Raw genomic sequence first — 12,076 nt, forward strand, 5'->3', positions numbered from 1 at the left:
TCCTGATGCCCAGACTCTGCCCTCCCCACCCCGGCCTTATAAAACCACACTTAGCCTTCTCCCTCGAGAACCTGGCAGGTGGCAGAGGCCCAGGATCTGGCCAGAGAACTTGAGATCAGACCCCACCCGCCATTTATTAGGTGACTTTGGCAAAGTTAGTTAACCACTATGATTTACAGTTGTTTTTTTCTGAGACACTGGAAATTAAATGTGACAATGAATACGTACACGTGCACAATAAACAATGATGCACGTCTTTTACCATCATGGAGAACCTGGGGAAGAGTAAACCTGAACTCAGTGAGCTTCGTCCGCCCATCGACCCTGTTAGACTCACTGACCCAAGCCTTGTAAGGTGGGACTGTCCACCCGACATGAGCTTCTCTGGGCAGATAGCACAAGTTATCGCGTCCTGTCTGAGGAGATCATCACCCTTGCCAGCCGCCCCCACCCCTGCCCCAGGAAGAACATCCTAGCAGAGAGAAAGCAGTCAGGGCCCTTTCCTTTGCTTCTTAATTTATTTTATTTTGTAATATACCATTATTGCCAAAAGGAATATATAAAGGAAGATAATATGAACCTCAGTGAAAGGTAGCATGAGATAAAAGCAGATACAAAAGGAGTGCCTGGGTGGCTCAGTTGGTTAAGCGTCCGACTCTTGATTTCATGATCTCAGGGTCATGAGATCGAGCCCCGCGTCAGGCTCCATGCTGACAGCACAGAGCCTGCTTGTGATTCTCTCTCTCCCTCTCTCTCTGCTCTTTCCACCATCCCCTTCTCTCTAAAAATAAATACAAACATTTTAAAAAACAGCAAGAAAGTAGGGGTTGTCAAAAAGGTAGTGGCTCAAAATGGAACCAAGAGAGAGGTTAATAAAAAATTATAGTGTGGAGTCCTATACATTTACTCTTGGGAGGTCATAAAATTCACCATGAACTTCCTAACAGCCAAAAAAGGAAGGAAACCTGGTCATTAATACCAGTATCCATGAAATAGAAACAAACCCATGAGATAGGAGCAACTCACTGTTCTAGTTTCCAAGATGGAAGGGAATTTCTCATGAAAATGGACAGTTATGAGATCAACGGTGCCCTTGACATCCTCATGGCAGATGAGAAGTTTCATGGGGTCCTGAGAACCCCTCAAATTAGGCCAAAGGCATCACTCAGAGTGACTACAGGGAGGCAGTGCCATTTGGGCCGGGAACACAGCTCTTGGCTGATCTGGCTTAATGAATGTTATTCCGAGAGAGAAAGTATATTCTCCAGGCAACCCTTTGTAATTACTTTTTCTCATCCAACCTGTTACACCTGTATCTGCAAGCCTTCTCCTCCTCACCCACCCTCCACATACAGTCCATTTCATTTTTACGTCTCCATGTTTTCTCGACTCCCTCTACCTCCCTCCACCCGACTGTCTCAGCCTGTGTCCAGATGACATTCTTCCATACTGCAGAGGCCCCTCAGCAGGATCCCCACAGCGACATGTGCCCCTCCAACCGCTCCCCCTGATTCCAGAAGCCGGAATCAATATTGGCCTCCCACTCATGCCTCCGTCCTGTCCAGACCCGTCCGAGCTTTTCCACAGCACTTAGGTGAGTGCAGGGACTTGCACAAGGCAGGTGTTGCCCGGCCTCGTTGTGGGCCACCCTCCATTCCCCCACCCCTCCTCAGTGTCCCAACCACCCAGGCTTTGGTCCTCCTTCATGCCCCAGGGGCCTGGCACATGCAACTTGACATTATAGAGATACTTCCTATAGTCCCCACTCATCCTCCAGGGAGCAACGAAAACCTAATTGCCTCCGAAGAAATTCTTCCTGACCTCCTCCCCCAGACTGGGTCCCCCTGTCATAATTCCCAACACACCCATGTTTCTCCTTCTATCTCTGGACACAACTGTAATTAAGTAATTAGTATGTGCTTCTGTCTTTCCTGCCACAGTGTAAGGTCTGCCCTGTTCAGCACTGTCCAGAGAGTCCAGTGCAGCGTTCGCTATAGTACTTGGTGGATGGGCAGATGAATTCTTGCTTCAGATGAGTTTCCGGTGGACATTTCGGATGTTAGGGAGGTGAAGGCCCCCTTCTATGGCAGGTGCTGAGAGCGCGGTTCCCAGGCTGCCAGCAAACTGCAGATCATGTTAAGACATCTGAGCTGGGGTTAGGGCTGGCCTCCTCCCAGAAAGAGGAGAGAGCAATGGAGACCCATTTGCTCAGCTCAGAGGTAAGCAAAGGGGCTGTGGGTTGAGTACCGAGTAGGGTGCAGACAGTGAATAAGAGACTCATAACACCCTCTAATAAAAGCATGCCCAGAACACCCGGTACCGGGCATCCTGGTGTGTGCCCTCCAAGAGGAACTATTTCTCAGCGAATGAGGGCCTCCCAATGTATGTCTTCCACTCCCCAAACTACATCCCATCAGTGCTCCCCCTTCGTACCCTTCAGTTCCACATCCAAGCCCTGCAGATGGATTTGTTCTCCAGGGGGTGCCGCCCCGTGCCGGAAATTGTGTCCTGAGAAGCTGCCGTGTTCCACGTGCAGCCGGGAGGCCGTGGGGAATGCTCCAGGCTCTGGCATACTTGAGGGAAGCAAAGCTCACAGGTGCACACCCACTTTAGACATTTACAAGCAACTTGATGGAAAACATAGGATGGGTCTGGTTGTACATCAGATACAATAATTTTGTGACTTGAAGTGTACTAGAAATAGTCAATGGAATCTGACTTTTAAAGGGAAACTTACAGTTAACCCTTTTGTAAAGAAGCTAAACCTTCTAATAGAATTGCTTAGTGAGCAAACATGGACTGTAGCCATTGGTAATTTTTTTTAACACCTGCTGTGTGCTGTGTGCTGAGTAAATCGAGCTTTGTTTTACAAGAAATACCTAGGGACACCTGGGTGACTCAGTCAGTTAAGCTTCCAACTTCGGCTCAGGTCATGATCTTGCAGTTCATGAATTCAATTCCTGCATCGGGCTCTGTGCTGACAGCTCAGAACCTAGAGCCTGCTTCAGATTCTGTGTCTCCCTCTCTCTCTGCCCTTCCCCTGCTTGCACTTGCTTGCTCACTTGCTCTCTCTCTCTCAAAAATAAACATTAAAAAAATTTTTTTTTACATAAATTTAAAAAAAATAAAAGAAGTACCTGGGGGAAACCCTCATGTAGAGCAACAGTGTGAGTGGAAATTGAAAGAAGCCATTAAGAAGGTGATTTGGCAGGGGCACCTAGGTGGCTTGGTCAGTTAAGCATCTGACTTCGGCTTAGGTCATGATCTTGCAATTCGTGGGTTCAAGCCCCATGTCGGGCTCTGTGCTGACAGCTCAGAACCTAGAGCCTGCCTCAGATTCTCTCTGGATTGTGCTCTTTCTAAAAAATAAATACACATTTTTTAAAAAAAAAAAGATAATTTGGCAATATGCATCAGAGCCTTGAAAACATATAGCCCTTCCTCCCAGCAGTTTCAATTATAGAAATATATTCTAAAGAAAAAACTGAAGTTAAATACAGATTTACTACAGGATGTTTAACTGTGCAAAAATGTCAAGGAACCAATGCATCTAAAAATATGAGTTAAAGGGCTATGAATTAAGTATTATATAGCCATGAAATGCATGTTGTAATGGATATTTATTAACAAGGAAATACCTCAAGATATATTTGAAGGGAAACAGTATGAGCAGACTGTAAGTCTACATACAATGTCACACATGTTGTAGACTGTGTTTATCGATCCCAGAAGAATCAGACCAAGGTATGGATGGTGCTCTCCCTCAGGGAGGCACACGATCATTGCTGTTGTTTGTTGTTTATTATGGAAAATCTCCGGCCACCCAAAAGTAAAGAAAACAATATAATGAACCCTCATGTACCATCACCCAGACTGAACAGTTGCCAGCATTTTGCCCACCATTTTGCACCAATAACCACAGAGGCGTCCAAGAGGACTCTCAGAGAAGGGGAAGAGGAATTGGGGGTGGCGTTCCTCAAGGAAAGTGACCTTGAGAGGCCATGAGCCAGTCCCAGATGGTGCTGGGGACGGGGAGGGGTGTCTTGTCTTGTTTGAACATCGTGTCTGCCCTCCCTAGCTGCCCCTGACCTGGTCCTCAGTGCGGAGATTGTCCAGCAGAGCACCTACCTGGAGGACCGTCCCATGTTCATGCTCCAATGCGCCATGGAGGAGAACTGCCTGTCAGCCTCGGCTGCCCAGACCGACCCCACCACAGGCTACCGCCGGCTTCTGCGCTTCTCCTCCCAGATCCACAACAATGGGCAGTCTGACTTCCGACCCAAGAATGGCCGCCATGCGTGGATCTGGCATGACTGCCACAGGTGAGCCCTCCTTGTTCATCGTTAGCATGTTACCCTGGCCCCCCACGCTGCACTGGGTGGGATTCAGAGTCACAGGGAGCCCTGGAGAGAGCTGACAGGCCACACATCCAGGAGGCAGAGTCTTCCTACACTGGAGGGGTCATTACAATGGCCTTCTACATTTATTCAGCCATTCTCCACTCTCAGCTGCCCCGGCCCACCTCCCCTTCCCTAAGCCCAGTCTCTTTCTTGCCTCCAATGCCTCTACTGTTAGGAAGCAAACTTTTTTTTTGAGGACCCAATGCCTCTCCATTGACCCTTTGGTCAATGGTTTTCAAATGCATCTACGGTAAGTTCACGATCTGTGGGGTGCTTGGGGGCTCTGCAATCTTTGGACTGAGTTCATTCATTAATGTATTTTAAACATCTCGAGAAAGACGGTGGGTGTGGAGACGAGTTCTAGGCCCAGTCGTCGTGAGACCTGGTCTCTCAACCCAGCTGTGTCTGTAACCAGCTGCGCGATGTCAGGCCATCTGGGCTACATCACCGGGGACCTCCAGTGTCCCTGCCAGCCCTGTCTGTGGACTTGGTCCCAGTGCTGTAAGTCCTGCACAAGAACAGAGTGAAATCCTAGAGCCAGCCCTAGCTGGAGCCAACAGAAGCCACCCCATTCATCTCCTTGCCTGTTCTTTTCTTTTTTTCACTTTGCCTTGATTCTTACTCTAATCCAGGACCCACTGCCCCAGCTTGTTTGCATTTTCCTGCTGAGGCCTGAGTTGGGCAGGTAGAGGGGACAGAAGTGAGCACACTTTTGAAAATGAAGGGGCGGAGGCCCCTGCTGTGCACAGGGCAGCAGTGCCCCTCAGGTGTCCATGGCGAGCGCCCTCCTGTGCACCAGTGGTCTCGGCAGCACAGCTCTCGTCCTCGGTCCCTGCGTCTCACGGTGAGGCCCGTGGGCTTGGGCAGAGCCTGACCACCGCAGACCTTCCCATCAGAATCTGCATTTTGTCAGCGTCACCCGCTGATGTGCGCATCTCACATCAGAGCCTGAGAAGCCCCAGCCCAGCTGATCAATCGCTAGGCGTCCTTCCAGCTCAAAAAGGAAGCAGGCACTGTGAGGGGCACAAGAACTGACGTTTATTGACCCCCTTCTAACTGCCAGGCACATGGAACCCTCATTTTCAAGGGTAAGGAGACAGAGGCTCAGTGTCTACATGACTTGCCCAGGGTAACACAAGAAATCGCCCGGCAGGGACCCTCCACTCCCGGCTGTCTGACCCCAGGGCGTGGGCAAATCTCCGTTACCTCTGCTGAATCTTCATCAGAAAGCTATCCTTTTCCTGCTTTTTCCTGTCACAACTGACGGTCCGGTCACATTCCAATCAGTCTTGGGATAGAGCTGTTCCATCTATTTCAAAAGAAAAGACTATGATAGAACTTAGGGTGTTGATTTTCCTTTATAATTATTATAAATTATGTTTTGAATGTCCCGACTAGCCAAGGAATTTTTGGTCTTTATATAGAAACATGCCAGCCTTCTGCAGGGTGGAAGTCAAAGAGTAAAATTAAAGTCATGACCATATTGGTGCCTGATTTCCTTTGGAGACCACGTGGTGGGAGCCCTGGGTCTGCGGGGGCTGATGTTGCTTATTATAAGTGGAACATAATTGCATCTCTGTCCCACACATGGCGGTCCACCCAGACATTACATGGCAGAAGTCTCCGTGGGACATATGCTTGCTCTCCGAGCAATGGTCTGTCCTCTAAGAATACACATGGCGACACCATGGAAGTGTTTCTTCTGATCTGGAGCCCCAAGCATTCCGATCTCTATGCCACCCCACCCCCTGATTTTCCTGTAGTCTATTTCATTTCTTTGCTTACAGATGTTCCCATCAACGATTTGGGAGGGATGGGTGGAAAAACATGCTGGCCAAGAATATGTCCCTCCAAGCCACCCCTTCCTGGTCCGTAACTGAGAGCCTATGACCATAAGGTCTCAGGGAACATAAGAGGACACCCCTGCACCCTGGCCTCCAGAGCTCCAGGGGGCTTCTCCAGGCTCTGTAGGAGGACCTGTCAATAGGACTCCTGGCCCCATACCTCTGTTGGGTCCCTTTGAGAGTCTGATGAAAGCAGGCCCTCCCTCCACTCAAAACAAATTATTTCTGGAAGACTTAATACCCTATCTCAGCAGATTTACAGACCTCGGAGCCAAAGTTGAGAACCCTGGCTCAAATTAGTATGAATGGGGAAAACTATCACTCCCAATTTAATTGATGGTACAATGAGGAACAGAACTGTGTTCCTTGAAAGCCTTAAAATGAAACGTGAAGACTGACCCCCTTAGCACTTGCCTTGCCGATCAGACATAGGAAAAAATGCCCTGAGTTGTTCTCTCTCCTATGCATCATGCCCTTGGTTGATGATCCTGCCCTCCTGCCACTTGCGCCCCAGGGGGTGGAGCCACACCTCTTTAACTGACACATCACATCACAGGTTCCACGGGGTCCGGACGAAGGTGAGCACAGAGCAGCTCTCCTCTGAGGCCTTCGCAGCTCAGGAAGCCCCTGGAGAGGCGCCAGGAGCTGGCCGGTGGGGAGGTGGATGTCCAGCATGGGTGCCAGCCCAGCGAGTCAGGGACAGCCCTGCTACAAGGAGAGACTTTCATTCACTCTGCCCTGCTTCTGCTGCATGCAGAGCAGGCCCCCATGTTGGATCAAAGCCCCACAGGTGCGACGTGGCCCCTGTGAGCCCATGTTAGGCCCTCGTCGCATCCGTAGGGCTTTGGCCTGGCCAGAGGGCTCCTCCTCACACATCGGGGAAGCAGGGTAGAAGGGTGGAAGGCCCCGCCCTTCATGATAGCACCTCCTGAGACTGGAGCACACCCCCAGTTTTCTCTGCAGTGGGGACAGAGCACTGTCCCAGCCGCAGCTGAGCACCAGCCAGGACTGTCCATTCTATGACATGTGGCTGGTATGGGACAGGATGAAGAGTGACGGCATCTCCTCTACAGTGCGCACGGACTCTCTGATGCAGAGTTTTATTTGGGCCCCCAACAACCTAGGATGACAAGGGATATACCCAAACCCGCCATCTTCTTCTGGACCAGCCTTGTGGGTCATCCACGTACTCATCAGCTCCTTCTTCCCCTGGTACCATGTCTTAGGATACCGAGCTCTGGAGTCTTGTGCTAGAAGGCCAGCTTTCCTTTTATCCAGATTACAATGACTTCCACCAAGTGTCAGGTTATGCTCTCTCTTCTTAGGTTCTGGAATTTCTTTCCACGTTAGAGTTTCCCTAGGTCTACGCCATGGATCAGGCGTCCTCTTAAGGCTTGCAAAAGTCAGGACACCTCAGCCTGGAAAGAGGAAGTATACCCTCATCACTAGTACACGCCCGTCCATCTTCCTGGTAGCCCCATCTAGATCTCCTGGGGTGCGTAGTTGGCGGGTACCCCTGGCCTCCACAGCCAGCCGGCGGGGAGGAGGACGTGGCCCCAGGGTCATGTCCACACCTGTCCCGGAGATAAAGCACTGGAGCTCCAGGACTGCAGCTAGCTGGGATCAAGAGGCTCCGAACCAGCTGTTCCCTCCTAGTGTTCGCAGGGGAAAAACTGAAGAGCTAGGGAAGACTTAAATCAAGCGTGCAGGAAGCAGGGGGAGTGGGAGAAGGTCAGCCTTACAACAGTCCATCTGTGGCCTCCGTCTGAATTTTGTTTAGACAACGGAACATAAACCTATTTCTCTTCAGTCTTTCCAGCCGGTAAACATGGCAACATAAACCCCTCTCTGAAAGATGCAGACATGTTTTAGGCAATGAGTCAGACCTCATGTCTCATCCTGCTCCTGCAAGCAGCCAAAATAGACTCGTTCAAAGTCATCACTTCCACTTGCCACAAAATGCGTCCTTGTGAATGTTCTCGGGGGGCCCCTGGCCCAGCATCGCTTTACCCAGAAACATCAGCGACCTGGGAAAAGCCCAGCTTAGGAACTCCTGACATTTTTAGCACAAGCAAACACAGGAGGAAGGGGGAAAGAGCCTTTAATTTCCTCTCAGAAAACCGATCCTTTTCATTCCTCTCTTGCCTCTGTCCTGACTGCAGTACTCCGGCGGAGGGAGCCTGAGGCCGGCGCCGTGAGACCTGGGGGGGGGGGGTGAGGAAGCCTGGGAATGGTAGTGGGAATAGTGGTGGTGGTGACGAAAATACTACTCCTGGCACTACTGCGGGCCAGAGTAACAAGAGCGAACCGACAGGTGCTGAGTGCCGCTCTGTTACAAGCCTCGCGTGAGGTTTTTCTGCAGTTTCTCTGATTCAGTCCTTCCAGGAGCCCTGAGAGTAGGTCCTGTTATCATTCCCACTTTCCTGAGGAAGAGGCTCAGGTCGTGCCTAAACACACCCAGGCATTCTGCTCCCCGTGCCTTGGGTGCCTTGAACTTCTGTCTCCCCGTTTGCCCCGTGTCCCCGCAATGGCAGCGACGAGTGTGTTCCAGTAGTTGCAGATGCCTGTGATGCTCGCATGGCGGCTTAGGATGGGCCTGGCCAGCAGAGCGCCTCAGGGAGGCCCCCGCCCGCAAGGGGCAGCCATGTTCCCCTTGTTTGGTCTGACCCCAATGCACCACCTTCCAAGAATCTGCATCTGTTCTCAATCCCTCCCAGGCCAAGAGATGGGACACTGTTATGTAAATGGTGCGCGGGGCTAGAGCAGCTGGGTCACACAAGCTCTCCGGCCTCTCTTCTGGGGCCCACGAGGACGCGCCTGCCACGCTCTGCTCCTTCCCAAGGGCCTGAGAAGCCCTCTCTCCCCCTCTTTGTGCCAGGAGCACAGAGTCCTGTCGCTCACTCCCTAGCTGGTGCCAGGGAGGCTGAGGCCTCACTGCATCCTAGTCCCACCTCCTACCTGACACTGGGCTGTGTGAGGGGCTGGTCCAGATACCCCGCTGCTCTTTCCACCTCTCCCCCTTCCTCCAAGTGCCCTCCCCTTTCTGTTCTTTCCCTCCCCACCAAATTCCCACTTAAAAAAGTTTTCAGGGGCACCTGGGTGGCTCAGTCGGTTAAGCGTCCAACTTCGGTTCAAGTCATGATCCCGCGGTTCGTGGGTTCGAGCCCTGCGTCAGGCTCTGTGCTGACAGCTCAGAGCCTGGAGCCTACTTTGGGTTCTGTGTCTCCCTCTCTCTGCTCCTCCCATGCTCACGCTCTGTCTCTCTCAAATAAATAAATGTAAAAAAAAAAAAACAAAACAAAAAAACCATTAAAAAAAAGTTTTCAAAAGACATCAAAAAATCACTTTTATCAGTCTGCAGTAAGCATACCCAATAGGAATGGGCTGGGAGAGCCAAGTTGGTTCCCCGGAGGATTATGAAAAACACCTATTAAAGATATCTTAATTAATTTTTAAAGTTTATTTATTTTGAGGGAGAGAGAGTGCGCGTGCACAAGCAGGGGAGGGGCAGAGAGAAGGAGAGAGAGAGAGAGAGAGAGAGAGAGAGAGAGAGAATCCCAAGCAGGGTCCGCTGTCGGCACAGAGCCCAGTGTGGGGCTCAAACTCAGAACCGTGAGATCACGACCTGAGCCGAAATCAAGAGTCGGACGCTTAACCCACTGAGCCCCCCACGAGCCTCTAGATAGCTTAGTTTATTGAGCGTATGGTATCCCAGGCGCGGTGCTCACCCCTTCACCTCGCTACCCCCCACAGTACCTCCTGCATTCCCTACATTGTTATTCCCCTTCAGCTGGTGACAGCCGGGGCCGGGCCGGAGCGTGGCCACTGGAGCTCCATGGTTAGCGGTTAGCGGCCTCTGCTTCTGCCCTTCCCCCCCTCAGGCCCTGTCCCCGCTCGGACCACGCTGCTGGCTCCAGCTGCAGGCGGCAGCTCCTCCAGACACTGACCCGCGGGCCCTCTCTCTCGCTTCAGGCACTACCACAGCATGGAAGTGTTCACCCACTATGACCTCTTGAACCTCAATGGTACCAAGGTGGCAGAGGGCCACAAAGCCAGCTTCTGCCTGGAGGACACAGAATGCGAAGGAGGTATCTTTGTGTGTGTGTGGGGGGGGGGGGGGGCTTCAGAGGGGCTCAGATGCCCCCACCTGTCCTGGATCCCAGGCCTGATGCTGGACTCTGTCCCGCTGGCCACTGCTGACTCTCCCCGTGACCCTTCTCTAGCCAGGGCCTTCCATGGCCCCAGCTCTGTGGGCAAGGCCTGGCTATGAAGGAGCCCCCTGAGTTATGCTGATGGGCACAGGTGGGTCCACACGGTCCCCTGGGTAAGGCCCAAATCTGGCACGTGGTCCCCTCTCCCTCTGGCTGCCACAGCCTTTCTCCCTGTGTCCCAGCACCGGGTACCCCTGCCCCACAGGCTCATGCTCTCCGAGTCCAAGCCCAAAAGACCCACCTCTGAGGTTCCTGGACTCTCTCGACTCCCCCAGACAGAGGCAGCTCTCTGCCCACACCCCTAGCAGGCCATTACGGTTGCACTCTGATCACCTGTGGGCATGCCTGCCGTCCAGACCTGACTGGGCCTCAAGGGAGACACAGTGATTCCTCTCCATATACCCAGTGCTCAGAGTAGTGCCCAGACATGGTAGCCTCTCAATAAATGTGTCAGGGACATGCCATGCCAGGAAATCACACACACAGATGGGTTTTTGAGCACCTACTACGTGCCTGGCAACCAGCTGACCCACTAAGGGCGGATTCACAAACCAGACCTGGGCCCACATCCAAGCGCTGATTGTCCAGAGGGTGGCAAGATGACCGCCACATTAAGCTAAATAATCAGCACCAGAACGATCCCAGATAAGCATTCGCTCCATTCCCAGGCTACTGGAAATGCCAGAGTGGCCAGGGGAGGCTTCGTGGAACAGGAGGCGCCAGGCTGGGCCTAAAGGGGCGGGTGGGATGTGGGAATCAAGGCAAGGATTCCAATGAAATGAGAACGGATGAGAAGCCCGCACAGTGGGGAGATGGGATGCCAAGCCCAGAAGCAGCAGAGTTCTGAGGACTTGGGGGACGGGAGAGATTTGCTGAGTGTGGGCTCTGGGAACGTCACCCACCCAGCAGGCCTTCTTGGGGCTCTTTGGGGGAAGGGCAGCTGGGAGGGCAAGTAGTTCAGGCAGTGGGGCCAGGGTGCATGGTGACCGGGCTTCCCTCTGCCCCCGCCTGCAGACATCCAGAAGAATTATGAGTGTGCCAACTTCGGCGAGCAGGGCATCACCATGGGCTGCTGGGACATGTATCGCCATGACATCGACTGCCAGTGGGTCGACATCACTGACGTACCCCCTGGAGACTACCTGTTCCAGGTGAGGGGCACAGGAGGGGGTTTCAGCCCCTGCTGAGGGGAGGAGCAGCCTTCTCCCCAGTGACGGGGGAGGCAGCCCCCTTGGTGGTGGTGTCCAAACACAGAACACGTGCAGGGAGGCACACAAAGCCCTTGGGGAGCTGCCAGGCCCCTGAGACATCGCGTTCAGTTAACGCTTGCAAATCAAAGCGCGTGCGCGTAGCCAGGTTTGGTCTTCAGGCTGAGATTTGTTCCACAGACCCTAAGGCAACCCACATCCGTGGTGTCCTCTGACACAGACTGTCACCTCCCCCCCACCCCTCCCGTGCCCTCACCCTCCCCTGTCTGTGCTGCCGAGGCTGGAAGTAAGCTCAGGAGGAGCCATTCACTCGCAATCGTCTGTGACTTGCCTCTGCCAGAAAAGGTGACCTCCCGAAAGGGTCTGCAGAGGGAATAATGCTGCTGCCTTCCTGTAGACACAGCGGCATGCTC

The 12,076-nt window shown here is 52.5% G+C and overlaps 1 protein-coding gene across 1 annotated transcript in view; it reads left to right on the top strand.

Moving 5' to 3' along the window:
* LOXL2 (lysyl oxidase like 2) overlaps window positions 1-12,076 on the top strand; it is a 93,237-nt gene that overhangs the window by 77,883 nt on the left and 3,278 nt on the right. The window contains exons 10-12 of the mRNA XM_042934559.1: window positions 4,079-4,322; window positions 10,217-10,332; window positions 11,470-11,606. Coding sequence (XP_042790493.1) covers window positions 4,079-4,322; window positions 10,217-10,332; window positions 11,470-11,606 — 497 coding nt within the window. The remainder of the gene's footprint in view (window positions 1-4,078; window positions 4,323-10,216; window positions 10,333-11,469; window positions 11,607-12,076) is intronic.

This window comes from Panthera leo, chromosome B1 (assembly GCF_018350215.1).
Source record: "Panthera leo isolate Ple1 chromosome B1, P.leo_Ple1_pat1.1, whole genome shotgun sequence".
NCBI lineage: Eukaryota > Metazoa > Chordata > Mammalia > Carnivora > Felidae > Panthera > Panthera leo.